This window comes from Gopherus evgoodei, chromosome 14 (genome assembly GCF_007399415.2).
Source record: "Gopherus evgoodei ecotype Sinaloan lineage chromosome 14, rGopEvg1_v1.p, whole genome shotgun sequence".
Taxonomy (NCBI): Eukaryota; Metazoa; Chordata; order Testudines; family Testudinidae; genus Gopherus; species Gopherus evgoodei.
The window spans coordinates 4,203,028-4,228,911 of NC_044335.1; the positions used below are offsets into that span (position 1 = coordinate 4,203,028).

General features: G+C 40.9%; 1 protein-coding gene across 13 annotated transcripts in view; it reads left to right on the top strand.

Moving 5' to 3' along the window:
• The window catches only part of RTEL1 (regulator of telomere elongation helicase 1), a 112,316-nt gene that overhangs the window by 10,539 nt on the left and 75,893 nt on the right, over positions 1-25,884 (top strand). For 12 of the 13 annotated variants that reach the window (XM_030533576.1, XM_030533574.1, XM_030533583.1 and 9 more), the window contains 9 exons: positions 31-115; positions 3,167-3,232; positions 9,991-10,144; positions 10,610-10,648; positions 13,364-13,442; positions 14,460-14,557; positions 15,429-15,484; positions 21,501-21,575; positions 23,751-23,832. In XM_030533576.1, the coding sequence (XP_030389436.1) occupies positions 31-115; positions 3,167-3,232; positions 9,991-10,144; positions 10,610-10,648; positions 13,364-13,442; positions 14,460-14,557; positions 15,429-15,484; positions 21,501-21,575; positions 23,751-23,832 (734 nt within the window). The remainder of the gene's footprint in view (positions 1-30; positions 116-3,166; positions 3,233-9,990; positions 10,145-10,609; positions 10,649-13,363; positions 13,443-14,459; positions 14,558-15,428; positions 15,485-21,500; positions 21,576-23,750; positions 23,833-25,884) is intronic. The other variant, XM_030533578.1, reaches the window with a different exon arrangement.

The window sequence follows — 25,884 nt, forward strand, 5'->3', positions numbered from 1 at the left end:
TTCATAGTTCATACTTTTTTTTTTTAACAGAGTTTGTCCTTATTATTTATCTCGGAGCCTGAAGCAGCAAGCAGATATTATTTTTATGCCTTACAACTATTTACTAGACTCAAAGGTAATATTTTTGTTTTTAAATTGAAATGTTTTTTATTGATCTTTTAAATCAGATTTTAGTGGATATGCCAAAAAGAATGTGCATAGCAAGCAAACTCCTGAGGTGGTACACTTCAAAACTAGCTAAAACACTGCACAGAGTACATCAGGCAAAACTTCATAACCTAATTCAAATCAAGAACCTTAAAGATGGAAGCTTGCACATCTTGCTCTTTGAATTTCCTTCTCCCCTACAATTAAGGAGTATGGGTTTTTTGGTTTTAACAGGAGCTCAATATCATCCAGTAAGTGGAATTCACCCTGCAGGGCACAAAATTCCTTTTGTTGTTTGTGTTGGTCATACAATAAACAATTGGCCACTGACAGAGAACAGGATACTGGGCTTGATGGACCTTTGGTTTGACTCAGTATGGCCGTTCTTATGTAAACCTAGACCATCCCTGAGAGGTGTTTGTATAACTTGTTATTGAAAACCTTCAGTGATGACAATAATTCCACAACCTCCCTTGGTGTAACCTTTTCCAGTGCATAACTATTCTTATAGTTAAAAAGTTTTTCCTAATAGCTAACCTAAATTTCTGTTGCTGCAGATTAAGCCCATTATTTCTTGTCCTATCTTGAGTGGACACTGAGAACAGTTTATTCCCATCCTCTTTGTAAGAGCCCTTACCATATTTGGAGAGTGTTATCAGGTCCCCCGTCAGTCATCTTTTCTCAAAACTAAATGTGCCCAGTTTTTTAAGCTTTCCTCACAGGTCAGATTTTCTAAAGCTTTTATCATTTTCCTAGCATTCCTCTAGACTCTCTCCAGTTTGTCCGCATCTTTACTGAGGGTAGATGTCCAGAAGTGGACACAGTACTCTGGTGAGGCCTCACCGGTGCTAAATAGAGCAGGCTGATCTGTAGCCTGTGACAGAGTATCAAAGTGAGCTAAAGATGAAGAGAATATTAGGAAATGAATTGACAACTTTATAATTGTACTGCACATAATACCGTGAGTGTGTTCTCTTTTTGCAAAGATGACAAAAAATATATGTAGAAAGTACGACAAAAAGAGAAGTTGGAATGAATTATAATTCGTTAATGCATCCTTGAAGGTATTAGTGTTATCTTCTTTCTTATGCATGTGAGCGCCTCTGTTTCACCTTTTGGCCCCTAATTCCACTCCTTCACAAGACAGACTTCTATGATACGTAAGATGGACCCATGATGTCATAGCAGCAAAGAATCCTGTGGCACCTTATAGACTAACAGACGTTTTGGAGCATGAGCTTTCGTGGGTGAATACCCACTTCCTCAGATGCATGTAGTGGAAATTTCCAGGGGCAGGTGTATATATGCTAGCAAGCAAGCTAGAGATAACGAGGTCAGTTCAATCAGGGAGGATGAGGCCCTGTTCTAGCAGTGGAGGTGTGAAAACCAAGAGAGGAGAAACTGGTTCTGTAGATGGCAAGCCATTCACAGTCTTTGTTCAATCCTGAGCTGATGGTGTCAAATTTGTAGATGAACTGAAGCTCAGCAGTTTCTCTTTGAAGTCTGGTCCTGAAGTTTTTTTGCTGCAGGATGGCCAACTTAAGGTCTGCTATAGTGTGGCCAGGGAGGTTGAAGTGCTCTTCTGCAGGTTTTTGTGTATTGCCATTCCTAATGTCTGATTTGTGTCCATTTATCCTTTTCCGTAGAGACTGTCCAGTTTGGCCGATGTACATAGCAGAGAGGCATTGCTGGCATATGATGGCATATATTACATTGGTGGATGTGCAGGTGAATGAACCAGTGATGGTGTGGCTGATCTGGTTAGGTCCTGTGATGGTGTCGCTGGTGTAGATATGTGGGCGGAGTTGGCATCGAGGTTTGTTGCTTGGATTGGTTCCTGAGCTAGAGTTATTATGGTGCGGTGTGCAGTTACTGGTAAGAATATGTTTCAGGTTGGCAGGTTGTCTGTGGGCAAGGACTGGCCTGCCACCCAAGGCCTGTGAACATGTGGGATCATTGTCCAGGATGGGTTGTAGATCCTTGATGATGCGTTGGAGGGGTTTTAGCTGGGGGCTGTATGTGATGGCCAGTGGAGTCCTGTTGGTTTCTTTCTTGGGTTTGTCTTGCAGTAGGAGGCTTCTGGCTTCTGACTCTGTTGATCTGTTTCCTTATTTCCTCGTGCGGGTATTGTAGTTTTGAGAATGCTTGGTGGAGATTTTGTAGGTGTTGGTCTCTGTCTGAGGGGTTAGAGCAGATGCGGTTGTACCTCAGTGCTTGACTGTAGACAATGGATGGTGTGATGTGTCCGGGATGGAAGCTGGAGGCATGAAGGAAGGCATAGCAGTCGGTAGGTTTTCGATATAGGGTGGTGTTAATGTGACCATCACTTATTTGCACTGTGGTATCAAGAAAGTGGACCTCCCGTGTAGATTGGTCCAGGCTGAGGTTGATGGTGGGGTGGAAGCTGTTGAAATCGTGGTGGAATTTTTCCAGAGTCTCCTTCCCATGGGTCCAGATGATGAAGATGTCATCAATGTAGCGTAGGTAGAGAAGGGGCATGAGTGGACGAGAGCTGAGGAAGCGTTGTTCCAGGTCGGCCATAAAGATATTGGCATATTGTGGGGCCATGCGGGTGCCCATAGCAGTGCCACTGATCTGGAGATATATATTGTCATCAAATTTGAAATAGTTGTGTGTAAGTATAAAGGCACAGAGCTCAGCAGCCAGTTGTGCTGTGGCATCATCAGGGATAGTGTTCCTGACAGCTTGTATTCCATCTGTGTGTGGGATGTTTGTGTAGAGAGCCTCTACATCCATGGTGGCTAGGATGGTGTTTTATGTATTAGATGTCATCTAACTTTTAGCACAGGTGTGTGGCCTTGTCCTTACCTGTAGAGGACACATTTATTATCTCCATTTCAAGAGAATATGTTGCAATGTAAGCTGCCAGAACTGTTTTGCTTGCCACATTCCATAGTGAATTATATCCCTTCCAAACTCTCTCATGGTCCGGTTCACTAAGCTGTGTCTAAAGGCCATGTTGCTATCTCACCCATGTCCCCTTTGTTTTCGCTTTTAGAGCCGGAGAGCACACAACTTAGATCTGAAAGGAACTGTGGTAATACTCGATGAAGCTCACAATGTGGTAAATTATATCTGGTTTTTTCCCCTACCGTTTCTGCTTCCTCACCCAAACACAAAGCCTGACCCTTGTAGGTTACTTGTACCAAGGCGAAAGCTACAGTAAAAGAAAGTATTTCAGCTGCTAATATGATCAGTTTAGAAAGGTGGTTATTAAGTATACATTTACGACTCCATCTATGTTGAAGTGTGGGTTTGTTTTCTGCATGAATCTTAGCATTAGCTAAACCAGTATCTGAGGCAGTACACCTTCTACTCTCCATCTATAATTATGTGATCAGTTAGGAAGCCAGGATTCTGGTATTGCTCTGTCGTCTTCTGTCATGGGCTTCACATTTCTGTAAGTGATTGAATTCCCAATTTCTGATACCAAGGAATTAAATAGATATAATACAATCAGCGCAGCTTCCTACATTGTGTCCATCACTGAAAGTGTATTGGTTATAGAGCAAAGAGGACACGTTACAGCAGTGATACTCAGATGGAGGCTTGTGAGCCGCAAGTGGCTCTTTAATGTGTCTCCTGTGGCTTTTTGCAGCACACGATATCAAAACTGTGTGATTTGATTATTAACCAGTCTAAGTTATTAACCAATCAGGATGCCTTTACTATGTTATTAACCAATTGTAGTTGATAAAATAATACTTGGTCAGTCATTTTGCTGTGAGAATTATATGTACTCAGTATGTCCCCTGTCCTACTGTTTATATATAGTATGATAGTAAATGAAACAATGAATTCATACTACTATGGCTCTTTTGGGTAATGTTTGTTGTTGATTTGGTTCCTGAGGCACGAAGGGCTGAATATCACCACATTACAGATAAAACGTTTACATAATGAAGAAATAGGATGGATTATTCAAACCAGTGATTAAGCCTAGCGAGCACACAGAACAGTTTATAGTCAGCAGTTTATGCTCAGTGCTAGATATTGCAAACCTTTTTGAAAGACGTACATTTACAATATAGCAGAGCCCCTGAGTAATACTGTGCTTGGCAGAACTGTTATTCACTGTTCTTGTGCATGAGTTTCTTGCACAGCCTTATTGCTTTTGTGAAGCAATCCTGGCAGATCTTTGGATCTGCTGGGAGCTGGCACCAGGGATTTAACCCCTTCTCTGCTGGAACGTACAGGTCACTAGTTTCCTGTGGCATGTTGTTCAGATGACTGCAGAATCAGGAAATTGCTAGGTACTTTATTTGGCAAGCAGCCCTGGAGCACCTGGCTTGTTTGTTATATAATTGGTGATTAGAAGTGAAGAAGTGATTATTAGTGAAGAAACTGAACAATTCTTACCATAGTAGTCTGATCCAGTTCTGGTTTTTCAGGTGTTTGTGTTGCAGCTGGAAGAGATGTGGAATTTTATTTGCTTACTGAATAACTAACCAGATTTGATCATTCTGGTTCTTATTGTCAAAAGTGCACAGAATTTCTGTGATTGCTCACTCAGGTATTGCTGCACTTTAGATTTCAGGTATGTGCCTAACTAGTACATCTGTCTAAAATAGTCACTTCAGCATACAGCTTCAGTAGCTGCACATGCAAATTAGATGTATGAAAAGCAAACATTTTGGAAAGAAGGATTCTGGGCCTAGAATGGTTCGGCTTCTATGGAATGTGAACTCCATGATGAAAGCATGAAGTCTCTGCTAGCAGTGGGTACTCCCACCTTGCAGAGTTGTAGATGGAAGCTGGAAAAGCAGGCTCTGGTGTACTTTCATGTGCTTTATTGCAAACAGAGCCCTCCCCCCCCGGAGGACTGTGTTGTATTCGTTCTGCTCTGACATGTTGGGCTATCTCACCTTTAAATGCTGGATAGCAGGTGAGTGTCTCAGCAATGACAGAAAATCAGACTTATTTCACAAGCATATTTGTTGAGTTGTTGTTTTTTTAAGAACAAAGAAACAGCTGGTGGCCTCTTTCAATAGGAACTCTGTAAAGGAAAGATTGGATTCCTGCTGGAGCACCCTCCTCCTATCAAGAAGATATCGGAAGGTGTTGCATTACAAGATTATACCCCTAACTGGCTCAAACACTAGTTCAGTGCTTGGATAATGAAGTATAAAGGAACTCTTAAAATGTGTCCCCTGATCTGCCAAATTACACCACTTTGAATTTCTCTCTGGCAGCAGCAATGTTTATTTACTAGAGTGCCTGTTCTTGCATTGTTGTCTATTTTGCTGCAAAATGGCTGCTAGAAGTGGAGGATGTTTGTCCTGAAGTAGGTGTAGAAATTATTTTTAGTGTTGGAATACTGTATTTGCTGCCTTAATCAAAATAGTCCTTTCCATTAAAAAGTGAACTGGGTTCCCACAGAGCTTTTCCTCTTCATAGCATGTTATAAGTCTTCGGGCCTGTCTACACAGGGAAATTGACTAAAATAATTATTCTGGAATAAGCTGTTTGTAGGGGCCTTGGGCAGTGGTGCCCCTCAATCCCTCGTATTCTTTTCCTGTGGAACATAAGAGTCAAATCTCCTATGGGCTGTAGTACTTTGTTCTCATTTTGCTTGACAGGCTTAGTGTGCAGGTGGTGTTGGTGACTTGTGCTATACAGGAGATCAGACTAGATGATCTGGTGGTCCCTTCTGGCCTTAAATTTTATGACTCTATTCTAGAATAAAAGTGACTTTTTATTCCAAAATATAGCATGCTTATGAGGAGCTATTCCAATATAGCTATTGTATAATAGCTTATTCTGCATCTCAGTTTTCCTATGTAAGCAAGTACTTACTATTTCTCACAGCTGGGAAGAAGGTCAATACCATCTTCATTTTATGGATGAGGAATCTGGGGCAGAGAGGGCTGTAACTTGGCCAAGGTGACAGAGAAGTATTGTCAAAACTAAGATTACAATTGGGGAGTATTCAGCCCATTAGATCACATCTCTCATGTAAGATTATTCAGTTCCCTTCTCCATAGTTGATACACACACAAATAAAGAAAATAAGTATTTAAATTAAGATGGCATGTTTGTATGTTGTATTTTATCCCTCTACCTTCATTCATTACTTGCCATCTTAGATTGTAAAATCTTGAGTGCAAGGGACTGCATCTTCATATATGTGTTGGTCTAGTAGTATGATTCTCACTTGTGTGAGAGGTCCGAAGTTCAAATCCAGAACAAGTCCTCCAAAGGACAGGAATGGTTTGGTTCCTGTAAAATTTTATGGAAGCAAATATTTTTGGTCTAGAAGAACAAGCACATACACCACAGAGTATGAGAGAGGCTGATGAGTTATTGGACATCCAGATTCAGGAAGCATTGCCACCCCAGATTCAAGAAAGGAAGAAACTGGTCACCAAAGGATATTGGGAACTGGAGAGGAGACTTGGCAGTTTGTAACCATCAGAGGCAAGAAGTTCAGGTGCATTCTACATGGCTGAAGGCAGAAGAGGAGGGGCAGACCATGACCACCAGATAGAATCAGTCCAGGAGGAATTCCACATAAGTAGAAGAATTAATAATAATCATGTTGATGTCTTTAAACCACAAGTTGAGGACTTCAGTAGCTCAGACACGAGCCAGGGTTTGTTACAGGAGTGGGTGTGTGAGACTCTGTGGCCTGCGTTGTGCAGGAGGTCAGACTAGAAGATCATAATGGTCCCTTCTGACCTTAAAGTCTATGAGCATAGAAACTGAGGATATCATCTGTGAAGGTGCAGCTGGTCAAATGAAACAAAGAGCTGTACAGGACATACCTGTGGCTGGCTGCTCAGCCCAACCCACAAAACAATCAAATGTACCCACAAAGTGATCTCCAACCACCAAGAAAGACAGAAAATCCTCCTTGGGAATTCTGAACGAAGAACAACATCATCATCCTTTTCAAAGGAGCAGGCAGAAAACAGGATGGTGTGCTGTCTTCATGGAACAAAGACACCAGATGTGACTTGAAGACTGGATAGGCTTCTGAACTCAGGAGGCAGAGATCCACTGGTAATGATGCATAAGGCATTAATGATGCTGTTTCCTGGGATACCTCATAGATGACTTCAGGGAACTCAGAAGGGTACTGCAGGAGAAGAATGCTCTAGTGATCTTTTCTGAAATCCTTTGTTTGCTATGAGCAAGGGAAGACAGAAGGCAGAAGACTTTAGAAGTAAACCACTAGCTAGGTAAATGGCAGAAGGATTAGGTTTTGTGAAACGTTAGTCCACCTTCTGTAGGGATGAGGGGACTGTCCACTTTGCGTGGCCTCTCTCTCAGTAGAATGGGAACCACTCTTCTAGGCTACAGGCTGACTAGACTTGACAGGGAGGGCATTAAACTAGCAAAAACAGGATGGTGAAATGGGAGAATGTAGTAAGCACTCAGTTACAAAAAAACATGGTGTTGAGAACAAAATTAATCAAGGTACCAAGAGATGAACTGAAGAAATTCTTTATTTGTCTATATACTAGTGTTAGGAGCCTGTGTGGTAAAAAAGAGAAATTGGAATTGCTTATTTGAGCATAAATTCAACTTAATAGGTACTACTGGAACTGGGTGGGATGGTTTGCATGATTGGAATGCTAAGTCCGTGGTTTTAACCTATTTAAAAGGTTCAAGTGGGCAAAAAGGGAGGAGTAGTGGCATGGTATCAGCAGTGACATTATCTGTTTGTGTTACTGACAAGTCAGAAGCAAATTATCTTGAATGCTTATGTATCAGTGTCCTAACAGATACAGCACAAGATGGGTTACTAATTAGGGATGTGAATATTGTTTAAAAAGTTAACCATTTAAATGATTAAATTTACATTGTTTAACCAGTTAATCGATTAAAGGGAGTGGGGTTGGAGTTGCTCTGGCCAGCCTGGGGCTGGTGGTTAACGGTAAGACTAATGCTTACCAGTTGACAATTTAAAATTTTACATCCCTAGTACTAATTTGGTTCTGCTACAGAACACCAAATCACCCTAAGGAAAAGGATGACCATCTCCTCAAGTGCCTAACTATAATGCATAGGAAAAAAATTGCATTATCCTGGTGGACTTCAATCTGAATAACATGCTGGGGTTCCTGTGCAGCCTGTACTAAAATGTCCTCAGAATTTGTAAATATTATAGATGACAATTTGCTAACTCAAAACGTGTTGCATCCCAAAAAGGGGAATTCAGTATTAGACCTCATCTTGAGAAATACAGAGGAATTGCATTCAGGAGTTTTAAAGGAACTGACTGCGGAGTTCTATGAGATCATTAATGTTGATTTTCAATAACTCTTGGAACACTGGGGAAGTTTCAGAAGACTGGAAGAAAACTAATGTGCTAATATTTAGAAAGTGTGAAAATGATTACCTGGTAATTACAGGCCTGTTATCAGTCCCAGGCAAAGTAATGGAAAGGCTGGTACAGGACTCAATAAAGAATTAAAGGAGGATAATATAATTAGTGCCAATCAGCATGGGTCTGTGGAAAATAGATCTTCTCAAACTAACTTGATACCTTTCTTTGATGAGATTACAAATTGGTAATAGAAGTGATGTAATATATTTAGACTTCTGTAAAGCATTTAACATGGTAACACAGAACATTTTGATTAAGAAATTAATTATACAAAATCAAATAGCATACATTAAATGGATTTAAAACTAGCTGACAGGTCCCAAAATGTAATTGTAAATAGGGAATCATCATCAGGCATGTGGGTTTCTAGTGGGGTCCTGGAGGGATTCATTCTTGGATCTCTGCTATTTTATATTTTTATCAGTGACCTGGAAAAAAACACAAAATCATGACTGATAAAGTTTGTAGATGATACAAAGTTTGGGGAAATTGTAAATAATGAAAAGGACAGGTCCCTAATATAGAGTGATTCAGATCATTTTGTAAGCTGGGTGCAAGCAAACAATATTTGTTTTAATATGGCTAAATGCAAAGTGATACATCTAGGAACAAAGAATGTAGGCCACAATTTTATGTTTGGGGAATCTATCCTGGGAAGCAGTGACTCTGAAAAGTGGAAAGATGTTGAAAAATTAGAGTTCAGAGAAGAGCCACAAGAACAATTAAAGGGTTGGAAAATATGCCTTATAGTGAGAGACTCAGGGAGTTTAATCTATTTAGTTATTAAAGAGAAGAACGTTATCTATAAGTGCATACGTTGGGAATGGAAATTTGATAATAGAGGGTTCTTCAATCTAACAGACAAAGTTATAACAAGATCCAGTGGTTGGAAGTTGAAGCTAGACAAATATAGACCTTATCTACACTACTGCGGTAAATCAACATAAGTTACACTACTTCAGTTACATAAATAATGTAATTGAAGTCAACGTAGCATAGGTTGACTTACCCCAGTGCCTACCCTGTGCTGTGTTGATGGGAGATGCTCTCCCGCCGACTTAACTTACTTTTCTCGGGGAGCTGGAGTCAATGGGAGAGTGCACTGCCATTAACTTAGCGGATCTTCAGCAGACCCACTGGATCGACATAGCAGCTCCTATCTATAGGTAAGTGTAGATATGGCCTAGGACTGGAAATAAGTAGCAGTTTTTAACAGTGAGGATAATTAACCATTGGAACAACTTACCAGGGGTTGTGGTGGATTCTTTGTCACTAGAAACTTAAATCTAGACTGGATGTATTTTTAAAAGCCATGCTCTATTTCAAATGTGAATTAATTCAGGGAAGTCCTATGGCCTCTGTTGTATATGAGGTCAGACTAGATGAACACAATGGTTCCTTCTGACCTTACAATCTTTGAAGTGCTCAGCACACCCAGCACAATATTAGAATCCAAATAACATTAAATTCTGTATTTCTCTGAATTTCAGGAGAAATTGTGTGAAGAGTCATCTTCTTTTGACTTGACCCCCTATGACTTGGCGTCAGCCATGGATGCTATAAATGTGGTACTGGAAGAACAAGCCAAAGTAGTTCAACAAAATGAAATCCATGCTGAATTCAATATGGAGTTTGCCAGTTCAGGTGTGTTGATAGCTGGGGACTAATGGTTTGCTAGGGATGTAGGGGGTGGCATTGTCAACAAATCTGGAAAATAACTGTTTCTCTTAGTCCCTGTAAGGTCAAATCTGGGTGGTGGATAGATGGAACTTTCTACTTGGCCAACATTGTTGCTGTTCTTCTAACCTACGGTAACCAAGCACATCAAGTTGTAGCCAAGTCTTTTAACATGAGATAAGGAATCAAGGAGATGAAAATTAAATAGAATACAAAATATGTAGTTGTGTGATCGCTTGAGTCTAGCCTTCAAAAACTGTAATATCCAGAAAGGCAGTTGGCAATAATAGTCTCTCTTGGAGGAAGGAAAAATGCAAGTTGAAAAATTGTGAGAAAGTTGGGATTAAGTTAAGAAGCAGTTGCCTCAAACGCTTGAACACTTCTTCTAATCCCTGTGTGATTAGGAGTGAATTGTTTTTCCTTCTCAAACAGGGCTGAGCATGGAGCTTGAAGATATAGCAAAGATAAAGAGTAAGTACCGTTTCATCTGTGTTAAATTATCTCAACAAAATTGCTTTTGATACAATAGGAGAAAAAGGTGCTCTGGGAAATGATGGTAAATCAACCTCATGCAGTCTTTCCGTGGCACCCTTTGACATCTGTCAGGCACATAGGTGAAAGCTTCATAGGGGAGGGTCTTCTATTTATTTTAGAGAGAAATTTTGTCAGGTGTTCTGGTCCTTTGAGCATTCAGCCTTTTTCAGCATAGCCGAGAGGTTTGTATAGCTGAGAGAAGAATGCCTCCTACAGCTCGTCATTTTCACCATTGCAGGGACTTTGCGAATTTTGTAATCCATCTCTCTTTTGGTGGAGCATTGGTTGTACCACTCTGCTGCAACGACAATTCTGCCAGCCAGCAGCTGAATTTGTACTAAAGAATTTGACCTTAAATAACATTTTTCATCCCACCAAAAAAGAATACATGTTGCAATAGAAAAGAACTTTGCTGGCAATAACAAAGCAGCTTTTTGAAAAGTGATCCAATAGCATTTTGAATCTGGGAACACTTCCACAGTGTTTGAGGAAAAATTGTTAATTTGTATCCCCTGCAGCAGTGATCTGTCTTCTAATTGCTCATGTTGCTGGGCAGTGCAAGGTGAGTTTAAGATCTCTAATCCTGGGTTATGGCGTTAGGAAGTAAGTACAATGGAAATCCTGATAATGTTTTTCAGCTCAGCAGGCCAGAAAACTTCAGGGTCCCATACATTACCAAAGTGGTCCAAGGTTGTGTTAAATGGGGGATTTTGAATATTCTTGATGCCAATAAATATTTTCAAATGCTTAGTTCCACAGTTCCGTCCTACAACTTCAAATTAATCACAGATTACTCGGCATGGCCTAGACAATATTTGAACTGTTTGGATGAGCTGTTCATATTGCTGTTTTTGCCTGTTTATGGGGCTCTCACTTAATCAGAATACTTCCTTCTCATAAGCCAGCAGGAGATCAGCAGTGGTCGTTCAGAGAGTCATAGAATAAGGTGGCATGTAAAATCTCAGTTTACTGTGTAATTGGATGTCCTCAGCATAAAGTTCACTGTTATGAACAGGCAGTATGAGTCAATGGATGGAGCACTGGAGTGAGACTCCGGAGAGACATCAGTTCTATTCCTGGCTCTGCCATTGGCCTGAAGGGTGACCTTTAGCAAGTTACCTCCACGTGCCTTAGTTTCCCTATCTGTAAAACGTGGATATTCACCTCCTTTGTAAAGTGCTTTGAGAGTCACTGATAAAAAGTGCTATAGAAGAGCTAGGTATTATTATGCCTTGTTTCTCCCATGGTTTCATAACCTTCATCTTCTAGGCTCAGCTATACAAAATGGTGACCTGCCACTGAAATAAAGAGGTCTTTAGTGAAATAAATTTGCAAAGGTGTCAGAGTGAGTGAAAGATCATGTATTAAAATCTCACATAGTAGCAAATTCTCTTAGATGTGAGGATCCCTTGTAAATGCAAGGAAATAGGCAAATGTACATATGTTCTACTCTCCTACATAGATTTTACATCACAGGGATGTTGTGAGGCTTAGGCCATGTCTACATCTAAAATTTTGCAGCGCTGGTTGTTACAGCTGTATTAGTACAGCTGTATAGGGCCAGCGCTGCAGAGTGGCCACACTTACAGCAACCAGCGCTGCAAGTGGTGTTAGATGTGGCCACACTGCAGCGCTGTTGGGCGGCTTCAAGGGGGGTTCCGGGAACGAGAGAGCAAGCCGGGGAAGGAGACCAGCTTCGCCGCGGTTTGCTCTCGCGTTCCCGGAGCCACCCTGCAAACCGCAGGGAAGGAGACCTGCTTGCTCGGGGTTCCGGGAACGAGAGAGCAAGCCGGGGAAGGAGACCAGCTTCGCCGCGGTTTGCTCTCGCGTTCCCGGAGCCACCCTGCAAACGGCAGGGAAGGAGACCTGCTTGCTCGGGGTTCCGGGAACGAGAGAGCATGCCGGGGAAGGAGACCAGCTTCGCCGCGGTTTGCTCTCGCGTTCCCGGAGCCACCCTGCAAACCGCAGGGAAGGGAGACCTGCTTGCTCGGGGTTCCGGGAACGAGAGAGCAAGCCGGGGAAGGAGACCAGCTTCGCCGCGGTTTGCTCTCGCGTTCCCGGAGCCACCCTGCAAACCGCAGGGAAGGAGAACCGCTTGCTCGGCGGTTCGGGGAACGAGAGCGCAAACCGGGAAAGGAGACCAGCTTGATTACCAGAGGCTTCCTCCTTCCACGGAGGTCAAGAAAAGCGCTGGTAAGTGTCTACATTGGATTACCAGCACTGGATCACCAGCGCTGGATCCTCTACACCCGAGACAAAACGGGAGTACGGCCAGCGCTGCAAACAGGGAGTTGCAGCGCTGGTGGTGCCCTGCAGATGTGTACACCTTCAAAGTTGCAGCGCTGTAACTCCCTCACCAGCGCTGCAACTTTCTGATGTAGACAAGCCCTTAATTAATTAAATGCTTACAAAGGGCTTTTGGATGATAAGTGGTCTATAACTATAAGGTCATAACTATAAACGTTAAGAAGTTTTAAAAATTAAACATTTGGAAGAATTTAAAATGTATATTTCAGCAGTTTTTTAAAGTATCAGATTGGTTACACAAACATGATAATAGCTAGGTTTAGGGGGAGGAACTAGGTGACTATCTTTGTAACAAAGGCCCTAACGCTATAAATTCAACTATTTTCTCCTTTGATTGCCTTAAAGGAATTCTTCTTCAACTGGAAAATGCTATTGATGCTGTGCAGCTGCCGGATAATGGAAATGGAGTCACTAAAGAAGGGAGGTAGGTGCTAATTGGTGCTCTGAGATTGTATTATCCTCCTCATTAGTGTGACTGTACGTTAGGAGAAGAGACTTCTGGCCTAATGAGACTGTCTCCAATGTGAGTTTCTCCTCCAAAGTTCCATATGAAAGTAACACCATGCTCTGAAATAGGAAGCCCCTGGGACAGCAAGTAGCAATAAGTGTTTAAAAGGTATACTAGCTGTTAACATTAGTAATATTACCCTAGCTCTGGGAACCAGCTTTTATTACGTAACTTTATTCGGTGGGTCCCCATAAAATGTTCCCCATTGTACTGGCTTACTTTCATGGTATTTCAGTAATTTGTTATGTTTTAAACTCTGAAGAGCATTTCAGCCTCAGATTATACTAATGATGAAATCTATCAAATATGACCCTAAATCAGTTGACTCCATGCCTTTAGGAATAGCGAGTAGTTTGTTTATTATATGATGCTTTGAATACAGTATTATCCTACTGTGATTGGGATTTTGCTGTTTAGCCTCTTGCTGTTTAGTAATGGCAAAGTCCAACCATATTGTAAGTTGGAAACTGCAGCTCCTATAAAAATAGTAACTTAAAGTTTGGAAGGTGTGGCATGGAGCGTGTAAGTGAATAATAGGGTATATTGAACTGGATGATGGTCTTTATTTGTTTCCGTCAAATGCTGGCTTGTGAAATACTGATTCATATTAAGGTACCAGTGTAACTACATTTTGGCTGAGATACTTCAGGCTCTACAGAACTGTTTGTAAACCAAAGGAAATTGTGTGTTGTAATAAGGTGTGCATGAAAAGTAATTGCAGATGATGTGGTGGTGAAGGTCGTTGGGCTTTCAAACAAAAATATCCCAGCATTATCTCAGTTAATCTTGTAACAAAGTAGTTACTACTTTTATTTACCCTTATCGCTTATGGAGAAGGGAATACAGTGAACTTCAAGGGCAAGATATTGCTGTTATTAAATGTACGGTTATTTGCAAAGTTTGTCCAATTGTATTTTTCTTCTTGAATTGCAGCTACATCTTTGATCTGTTTGCAGAGGCCCAGATCACATTTCAAACCAAAACCTCCCTCCTAGAGTCGCTGGAACAGATTGAACAATTTCTGTCAGGCCGTAAGTGTAAACCTGTCGCCAGGGCTACTATGTATAGTTCTGTAAGTTACAGATGACGGCAAATGGAAGCTTCCATATTTTGGGGGTGTAAATGAGAAAGGGAGAATGAGCACTATTCACATAATGTTCTTCCTGTATTCCCTTTGCATGGGAGCAACATTAATTGTGCCATAGGCTTGTGAAATGGCAGTTAAAAGTGTCCACCCACTCACCTCTGTCATAGTTTCAGCAAGTGGAAAACTGACAATTTGAAAATTGTTTATTCTCAAATGCCTGTTTACATGCATAGTCTGCGGGATCTCTGAGTGCTTCACTGATATCAGGAAAGCTATTTTGGAGAATTATATATGCTACCTTCTTAACCGGGCAGTAATACTCAGTGGGAAGTGGTCAGGTGCCTGTAAGGGATGGGAAGCCTTACTACTCCTAGAAGGGAAAATGGCATAATGTTCCCTTTTGAAATACCTTATAAACAGCTAGTATCCAGCCTCTCCAGACTCTCAGTTTAGAGAACCTCCATTGAGATTTTGTCATTGATTATTAACGTATGTGAGGAGTATGAAAGCTAATTTACATTACAACTTCTCAGTGCACGGCCGAGATGGGACCAAATACTATGAAATCGTCATGTTCTTGTTGCACACCAAACTATGCTGGCAATGTGCTGGTTTAGTTTATTTTTTTGTTATCCAATGATGTTTTTGAGCCACTTTATTCATAATCATTGTGGTAGTGAGTGAGATGTGGATGTGTGCAGTGCACATTTATGTGTGTGTGTCTGTGTGTCTGTGTGTGTACACATGCTCAGGTATGGGTATAAATACATATCTGCATTTGTCTACATAAAAAGTTAATATACTATCCTCTCTAGGTACTGGGATATTTACCAACATAGCTGGATTACATAAACTTTCAGACATTATTCAGGTAAATAATTCTGTTCTGTTTCTTCATTATAATTCTAAAAGATTGAAAAGATAGTGGAGGATGTGGAAAGACACCAAAGGCGTCTTTTTTTCTCTTTGAAGTGTGTTTGTTTAATTCTTAAGCATTGATGGGAGTTGACATACTATTGAGGGAAGAATTTCTACTTGACTATAGACTCAAACAGAGCTGCCTCCATGTGGCTTGTAGTTTGGTAGTGTGTTTCAGCAGAGATTTCATGTCTTTCGCTGTAAGCATTAAGGTGTGGGTATAGCTGTTCTGGTTAGTTTTCTCTGTTGAGAAATTGCTTCTACCTATGTAATTCAGTGGGGCATATGGAATACGGGTGAGAATCTACTTAAAACATCTAAATCCACACTATTCTAAATTTCCTTTGAGTACAGAGATTAGTCTCTAAAGGAAACTTTTTGTGAGTTTCATTTCTTAACTTCCAGGACCAGACTTTCTTGGCATCTTGTGGACTGAAAGTTCATTTATAGGAAATACAGAACTGATTTGTGGCATTCAGAAGCCAGCTATAAAAGAGTTAGGCATCTGTGTACTTCTGATATTTGACATAGTAGGAAATAAGGGAAAGTGAAAATCTGTTGATATTTCTCTGCACTATGATGAGATGGGAACAGGCAATCTTAAAGATTCATATATAGCTCAGTGGTTTGGGCGTTGGCCTGCTAAACTCAGGGTTGTGAGTTCAATCCTTGAGGGGCTATTTAGGAATCTGGGGCAAAAATCTGTCTGGGGATTGGTCCTGCTTTGAGCAGGGAGTTGGACTAGATGATCTCCTGAGGTCCCTTCCAACCCTGGTATTCTCTGATTCTATAGATATAAACGTCCCTTTTAGAGGTGTCTGATTAAAGTATGATTCAGTTGTTTCTAACCACCACCAGGAGGAGCTGGATTGTTGAGTTGTGCAAATAGCATGTTCAGCCAGCAGTATTTGATTAGAAGAGATACTCCCATGAAAGAGTAAGGTGCTGTTGGGGGAAAAATGTAGATAATCTTAATCTCTGTTCTTTTGATTTATTTATTGATTGTAAGGAACTTTTAAAATAGGACACCTATAAAATGTTTTACAGTTGTAACTCAATAATACGTCAGAAGAACATGGTTGAGTACACTGCACTAGCAATCTCCCTCCTGTTGCAGGACTAGAAAATATAAATATGCCTTTGAGGAAGGAAATGGTTGCAAAGAGCTTAGAGGATATTGTGGACTAGTGAACTGAAATTCATATCCTAGTTGACGTCTGAATTTGGCCAACGCTTTTGTTCTGAGTTGTATCAACGGAGTACATAATGAAGTTTGAAGAGCCAAGAAGTCAGACTGAATAGTAGTATCACAACTGTAATTCTTTCATTTTGGAACAGTTGCTGACATTTCAGATGGGATCGCTTTGTTTCCAGACTTTAACTATTTCAGGGCAGTCTCCTCGATTGAGTCACTGTATGTCAAATTTAATTGGAACTTTCCCTGAAAGCTGATAGTGAAATTTGACTGTGCACTCTCCCAACTTTTCCTTTTTCTTTTTTGGATCAGAACAGATTTTCCTCTGGCCTTTCACAGAGAGGTGGTGATAATCGTTGTAAAGATTTGTAAACGTGTCTTGCTGCTTTGTTCTTGCTCATTGCTCTATTGTTTAATATATAGAAATCATTGATAAATTCAGTGTAAAAATTTGGACATCCAGGTAAAGATGCAAGAAATAAAATCAGATTGATAAATGACACTTAAATGAAACCAGTGACCCTATATAGTTAGTAGTTTGCCTACTCCCACCTTCCACTCCAATGACCCTGAGGACTGCTGTAGTTGGTTGTGACCCCCTGACTCCCTCTATTCACTGTAGCTCTAAGGACTTTCTTTCCCTAGTGGCTAGTAGTCCCCCACAGCAGTTAACTTTCACTCTTTTTACTCAGAAAGCATGTGCCACACAGACTCTTTGCTGGGAGAAGATGCTGCTTGTAAATGTAAACTAAATTGTAGGAAGCGCAAAAGTGCCAGAACTACTAGTAAAGGCAGGAGGAGGGGGATAGGAGAAAGCTAGCTGTCGGGGGGGAGTAACATGGGGGACAACAGAAACATTCAACACATTCTGTGAAATTCACTTTATCTGAAAACTGAACTGGATAACTGTATGCACTGCTCTGCGTTTGGTAACAGCATAAACCACTCTTATGTGCTTTTTAATTACCAAAGCACCTTAATATGTTAACAGGCTTCTAATTCAAATGGCCTCCCCTGTATTTTCTGTCTGTATACAGTACCAACAGTTAATTTTTTAATTTTTTTTAATCTGGGGAGGGCAATATATGTCAGTCTGCAGTCTCCCTTCTTGCCAAAGACTTTTTATAACTGTTACTTACTTTCCTCTTTACTGGGAATAATGTTACATTTTGTAGGCTCCAGCATTCCCTATAATTACACCAGATACTTTGCGCTTAAACTTCTTGCTCAGTGGAATATGGTTGCATTCTTCTGAAGCCCTGGTGTTGTACTGAAATGTTGCTAACATTTATTTGGGCATAAGCTTTCTTGGGCTAAAACCCACTTCATCGGATGCATGGAGTGAAAAATACAGTAGGGAGGTATAAAAACACAGAATATGAAAAGGTGGGAGTTGCCTTACCAAGTGGAGGTCAGTGCTAACGAGACAATTCAGTTGAGGTGGGAGTGGGCTATTCTCAACAGTTGACAAGAAGAGGGGTGGAAATCACTTTTGTAGTGCTAATGAGGCCAATGTAATCAAGGTGGCCCATTTCAAACAGTTGACAAGAAGGTGTGAGTATCAGCAATGGGAAATTAGTTTTTGTAGTGACCCATCCACTCCCAGTCTTTATTCAGACTTAATTTGATGGTGTCCAGTTTGCAAATTAATTTCAATTCTGCAGTTTCTCATTGGGGTCTATTTTTGAAGTTTTTTTGTTGAAGAATTGCTACTTTTAAGTCTGTTACTGAGTGTCCAGGGAGATTGAAGTGTTCTCCTACTGGTTGTTGAGTGTTATAATTCTTGATGTCGGATTTATGTCTATTTATTCTTTTGCTTAGAGAATGTCTGGTCTGGCCAATGTACATGGCAGAGGGGCATTGCTGGCACATGATGGCATATATCACATTGGTAGATATGCAGGTGAACGAGCCCCTGATGGTGTGGCATTCACCTGCACATCTACCAATGTGATATATGACCCCACCACTTGGTAAGGCAACTCCCATCTTTTCATATGCTTTATTTGTACCTCCCTACCGTATTTTCCACTCCATGCATCTGATGAAGTGGGGTGTAGCCCATGAAAGCCTATGCTCAGATAAATGTGTTAGTCTCTAAGGTGCCACAAGGACTCCTTATTGTTTTTGCTGATACAGACTAACACAGCTATAACTCTTAAACCTGAAATGTTGCTGTTTCCAAGTGATGTACCTGAAATGCATTTTGTCACCTGTACTTGGATCGTTTGACAGCATTCAAGTAGTTAATGTTTTCACTTCACTGGTGATTCCTGGAAACATAAGTGGTAATAGTGAATTTCCCAATAACTGTTTGTTAGTTTTCCCATCATGAATTGCATGCTTTGGCAGCTGAATAAACTCTCCCCCTTCTTCTAGAGTTGGATTTTGGCAGGAAGGGATGATCTTGTTTTCTATTCCGTATTTTTCTAAGAAAAAATAACTAGCTTTGTACAGCAGAATAGGCAGCTCGTTCATCACAGTCTCTTTCCTCTCTCTTCCACCAATTGATTCACCTCTCTTATCTTAAAAGGAATTAGCCTTTCCTCCTCCCAGTAGTCATTGTTTACTGGTCCTGCTACGGTCAGCTGTGCTGCCAGAAAGCAAACATCCAAAAGCACATTACAGAAAACACCCCTCCGGAGGTCACTTGAAAGAGCAGAATTAATGTATTAACCATTCCTCTTGCATGGCAAAGATTGGACCAGTGGTTCTCAACCTGCTGGCCGCTTGCGGCCCAGTCAGCACACAGCTGCAGTCCTTGTGACATCCTAAGGGCTGTATAGGCGTATATATATTGTGTGGATGCAGCCCACCTAACTCAGAGAGAGCTGCAGATGCAGCCCACAATGGGTCAGACATAGAGCTGTATTCCTAACAGTCTGCCAGCTCTGGGCCATCAACACCTTAAAACAACTTCTATCTGTGCAATCAGATTTGGGATCAAAGTACTTTCACACTGAGCTTCAGGTCAAGTGCTGTTCTGAATCTTACAACCCTGCTCAGTTGGATGTGTGGTATGAACGTGTCTTGGTTTTGGTCAGCAGCGCTGAGCTCCGTGCTGCCTCAGCTGGTGAATCAGGCTGCCTTTCAGACAGTAATAGTGAGTCTCATTCCTAACAGTCAATCTAGTTGGGAACATGCAGTTCAGAAGCTCAGCACAAAGAGGAGGTTTCGTGGGGAGTCTGAGATTTATCATGTCACATTTTACCCCTGTCAAAAGTGCACCAGTACCTTTGGGTTGAAATGGGTCTGTTAGGCAAGTGACACATCATCCAGATTTTACTCTATTTTGAGTGCCTTAGAACCTTTCTTTGCTGCTACTCATCCACTTCATAGGAGTTGCTACAGCCTGTCAGTGTAACCAGCTGCTCCTATCCTGTCTGGTGAGATGGGCACGCCTACATTTTGGAAGTTATAAAAGTGAGGTGTTTGAATTCTGGTCCCTCACATCACTGGGCCAATAGAAGATTGGTTTGTAAAGCTGAGCTGTTCATGCATTCATATGTGTGAAATGTGCCCAGCCGTGTAAAAGATGTTATATTTCTATATCGATTCAGTAGATATATGTATGTTCTGATATAACAGTAGCACTTTATATCCATGTGTCTCAGTGATTTATAAAGGAAGGCAAGTGTCATTATCCCCATGTGGGGAAGATAAGGCACACTGGTTGAACTGCTTGCCCAGTATCCCACAGCAATTGAGTGGTAGAACCAGCAATCGAAGCTGGGTTTTCTGACTCAGTTCGCAGCTATTCTCTGGGCCCCTATTCTCTGGGTCTTACTGCTTCCTTGTTATACAACCCTGTTTTCAGGGGTATAACTTTTCAATTTATCATGTTTGTTGAAAAAAAAATTGTTTTGAAGACATTTGGTAAAACTCCTTTTGGCCACACTAAGGTTAATTTTCATCAGTTATGCTTTCCAAGAATGCTGTCTTTATTTTTTTTTCTTCACTATAATGGGAAATGCCTTCCTTTAACTATGAACTGTATTCCCATGAGCACTGTTAATGCCTTTTAAATGTCTCAAGAAACTTGGCTGTAGCAGCTGTAGCCTGTATCATTGCCAGCTTGTGTATTTGTAGAGTGTTTCTACTCATCATAAAATTAACCAAAATCCTGTTTAATTGTGTAGAACATAAAACCATAGAAATGTAGGACTGGAAAGGACCTCCATAGGTCATCTAGTCCAATCCCCTGCACTGATGCAGGACTAAATATTATCTAGACTTTACACATGCACTGTTATTTGTGTTGCTTGCATAAATTTGGTATTTGTTCACACAGATGGCTCACTAGTTCTGTAACTATCCATTTGTGCTTGCAAATATTTGTTTTGTTTACTCAGGTTTTGTAATTCTGTTTGTAAAAATAGATATAACGGTGAAAGTATATTTGACAATCAGGACAAATTTGTGTAAATACTAGCAAACCCTTTTAGGTTCTAATTATACATTTTAATACTTATTTTTCCCCTCTACTTAATAGTGTCACAGGTACTTTCAACTCACAGTGAAGAAGTCCATATTGGAACCTAAAAAGATTTCCAAGTATTTAAACATATTTGTCCTGATTGTCAAAGATACTTTCACCATTGCGTCTATTTTTGTGAACAGAATTACAGCACCTAAGTATAGAAAACAAATACTGAAAGATATATTTTAAAGTTAGTGCAGCAGCAATCATTTTGCATAATTGTTTGTGACACGTTACTGATTTTGCTGGAGGCATCTGTTAACATTTTCTCTGATTTATCCATCTGTTTCTTAGATTGTTTTTAGCATTGATCCTCCAGAAGGCACATCCAGCTTCATGCCAGTTCAATCAATATCCAAGTATTATAAGGTATGGGATGCTTGATATGTTTTGTCACTTTCTCTTCCTTTCTGGTGTTTCGTGGATAGGCTGTTGTAGTCAAGAGCAGACAGTGCAGAAATCACTGGGAGTGGGCAGTGTAACATCAAAGTATGTTGTTCAATTCTAGGAGATGAGGATGTGTAAATCCTACAGGCGGGAGTCAAGGGGATGTCAAATATTCGAGTACTGCTTGAGATTAGAATCCATTGCTCAAGTTCCAGGAAGAAGGGAACATCTGGTTTTTAGCTCTTAAATTTCTGCTAAGAACCTAGGAAGCATGAAGATGATGCAGTTGTGAGTTATGGGAAAACTTTGATGCCACATGTTTTTGTTTAAGGATTAGGCCATATCTGCACTATGGGAGCTAAGCGACACAGCTGCAGCACCATAGCTATGTGCTGTAGCATCATACTGTAGATGCTTCCTGCATTGAGGGAATTGCGGTAGGAACTTCACCTCCCCGGGCCAGAGTAGCTAGGCATCTAAAGCTGGGGTTAGGTCAGCACAGCTGCGATGCCTAGGGATCTAATTATTTTACATCCCTGAGTGCCATAGCTATGTTGAACTAACTTTCAAGTATAGACTAGGCCTTAATATATTCCTAAACTAATCTCTTGGGTGACTGAAGGTTTGAAGCCCCATTTAGTCCTCTGAACACCCTTTTTATTGTTCAAGACCTAGAGGGGATTTCATCCTCTTCATTCCAGCATAGGGAGTCCATGCATCAAAGTGCATTTGCTTTAAAAACATGACACTCCTCTTCCTTTATGCTTATCTACCAAGAGACACACATACTTCACCAGTAAAACTGTGTCAGCTTCCCCCAACCCCAAAAGAATTGGGCAGTGTGAGAAAGGGTGCATGGAAAGGTTTGAAATGAACTGTCCTACATAGCATTTGGGAAGTGCTAAACTTGATTCCCATGAGAAAGAACTGAATTAACTATGGCACTATTTAATTTTTCTTTTCCCACACTAAATACACTAAAACCCCGTCCATCAGAAGAGAAGAAGAGAATGTAATTTATTCCAATAAATGGAGAATGGGATACACTGACCTTTCAATTCAATATTAAATGTTAGGACACCTCTTAATTTTGGATAAATGGGTATTTTTGGATGATGGATTTGTATAAACCAGGTTCCTACTGCATTTGGTAAATTGAATTGTGTGTTTAATCTTGGCAGATGCTCTGAAGGTTTTGGAAAGGGTCTGATCCTTTGAAGCATAGATCTCCTTTCTTTAGACTTTGAGGATTACAGACATCAATACTTTCCCTCCCTGTTGTCTGGCATTACTTTTTAATTGTAGCACTCAACTCCCAGGCCCCTTTCGCACCTGCATTCTCTGTCCTACAGACCCCTTTGGGGTGTATGACATTAAAATTTTAACGGCTGGGGAAGAAATTCTAGCCCAATAAACCTGACCTCTTTTGGCTACCATTAGCCCTGCCTTCTTGCATTTTTAACAGACCCCCCTCAATCCTTTCCTTCTCCAGAAGGAATGTCTATCATGCATACTCTTAGCGTCAATCATTTTCCCTGACAGTTTACTCCATGGGTTTACCCCACATTTGAAATTATTCTACTGGTGTTCCTCCTTAACTCCAAACTGCTAATTTTTAGGTTGCCTAGTAGTTTTTGAACTCATTACCTATGTGAACATTTTCTTTTGGCTTTTTCCTTTGCTTTCATCATTTTTAAATCATCTGACATAGGATCACTTTTCACCTCAAATGAAGAAAAGCCAGTCTTTCCTCTCAGAAATTTTATTCTCAAGACTTAATATTTTTGTTGCCCTATATACAGCATCTCCTTCTTCTTTTAACTCTGTACACTGCATTCCAATGGGAGGTAATAAGTCCATGCTAAATAATTGTATTATTTGCCTTTTCTTTATGCAGCTCAGGAAATCCTGCTCTAACAAATTGGTTCAAAATCACAATTTGAGTGGTGGTGTGTTCCTTGTCGGGTTTTTTGGGGGGTGAGTGGGAGTGGGGAGGAGAAATGAGGAAAGGCAAAGGCCAAACACTGTAAGCATTATAAGAACTGCTGGTGAACCTCAATTATCCAGGGCCGGACCACAGCTTATGGGAGTGCAGATATATCTGATTTCTGCAGCAGTCTTTGGGAAGATGTTGTCATGTACCTATTTTTTCCACAGGTGCACATTCATATGGATACCAGTAATCAGAAAAAAAAGCAGAGGACAGACCTATGGAGTTCATCAGTAACAAAAAAAGAAGGTGCAGGAGTGGGTTGTGATGGGAGATTAATACAAAAGCCAGTTAACAAGGCCTTCCCTGATTTAAATGTTGGAAACTGTCCCAGTGGTTGAAAATGCTAGTGCAGCAAGCATTTCAGTGTGCAGTGTCTCATGTCACTCAACAGGGAGCTCTCTGGCAGGTTAGGGAGTGCCAACGCAGGGCTATGCATGAAGCGCCACCTCATTTTCCTTGAATGTCAAAATGGCTGTGCTGGATGGGAAGGCAAAACAGAGTAGCTCCGTAGGGAACTTTATGGGTTTGCCTGAACACAAATTGCACTGCTCTAACTGTATTAAATCAGTTAAATTGATAGTGTGGACACAGTTATATCACTTCATGGATATTTAGTACCAATACATCTGTTCCTGTATAGGAATAAGAATAAGCTATACTGGCATATAGCACTGTCCTTGCTAGAGGATGCACAGGTATAACTATTTTTAAAAAATCAATCCCTTAACTGAAATAGTTATGCCTATACAAAACCGTGGTGACTAGCCCTAAGAGGAAAAAGTACCCATGGGGGTTGGAGGGAAATACTGCAGTTTTCCTCTTGCCTTTAGTCTTCTTTGTTGCATGCTTTTCTGGTGTTAAAAGGTTGGTTGAGACTGCAGCACTAGCTTTGTAAGACTTAACATCAGGAGCCAATAAGGTGTGAGGTTAATAGGCTCCTTGGAATCTTAGCAAGCCAGTGCAGTTATTTGTCTTTTAACTGTCTTTATAGCATAAACTGCTGCTCAATGGGTCTTGAAGGTTCTGAATTATAGTCACTATCCTTCTTTGTAAAGCCTGGTTATAAACAGCGGGTCAGGTAGAGTTGTGGTTTCTCTAAGTGGCAGTGGTAACACATTACAGGGGCATCTTCTGTACAAACACAGAGAACTGGGTTTGCAAGCTTACTGAGTGGACACATTTTTGATGTAACAAATAGAAGGCAACACTTTGGCCTCTTTCTATGTAAAACTCTTTCTAAGAATAAGTTAGTGTTTATGTAGAATATGTCTACACTGCAGTTAAAACCCCCCGGCTGTCCTATGCCAGCTGATGTGCATTCAGGCTAAGCAGCTGTTTAATTGCAATGTAGACATTATTGGGCTGCAGCCTGAATTCTGGAATCCTTATAGGGTCTTATACTCTGGGCTCTAGCCCAAGCCCAAATGTCTACGCTGCAGTTAAACAGCCCCTGAGCTTGAACCCGAGTCAGCTGGCACAGGCTAGCTGTGGGTTTTTAATTGCAGGGGTAACATACCTATCAGTGTTCTGAGTTGTTATCTCAGTACAAACCTTTCAGATCTGGCTGCGGAGCTGTAATTGGTTGTCTCATTCTAAGTCCCTATCATTTGGCTCTTGCAATGTGCCAGAAAAATTACCCTTTCAAATTAAATCTCCCATGTTTATTTTACCAGAGGTCCCATGCCAGTTAGCAGCATCACAGCATCAGTGTGCTCTGTTAGGTAACCCTATTGTGAGACCTCCGTACTTAAGCACAACTGGGTGCTGTCATGGTGGAGCTTCAGCCTTAACTGTAAATTTTGAGCCTTTCATGATTAATTTGGGTTTTCTCCTGTTGTTGTTAGTACTGCTCCTTACATCTGTTATCTGGCACCATCTCCGTATAACCTTGCTGCAGAATGAAACACAGAATTCAGAAGCCAAGTTTCTCTCTGCACTTAAGGCTTTTTCCCAAGCCACTGAACCTGCTCCAAGTTGGATTTAGTGAGGAAATAATCTCCCTAAAAAAAAAAATCTGTTAATTAGGGCAAACAAAACAGACCTTTTGACAATCTCTGGTTAGAGCATTAAGGTTCAGAAGTTATGTTAGGGTCTCTGTACTTAAATTTCCTATGGAAGATGGTGCTAGAAGGAAATAATTTGGTTGTCTGGAGGCGTCTCTAAGGATATATCTGCGGTGAGATTGGAAAATGTCATTTCCAGCTCAAGAAAACACCCACACTAGCTTGTTAGGGCTAGTGAGCTAAAATTAGAAGTGTAGCCTCAGCAGCATGAGCTGTGGGAGGGGTAGCCGCATAA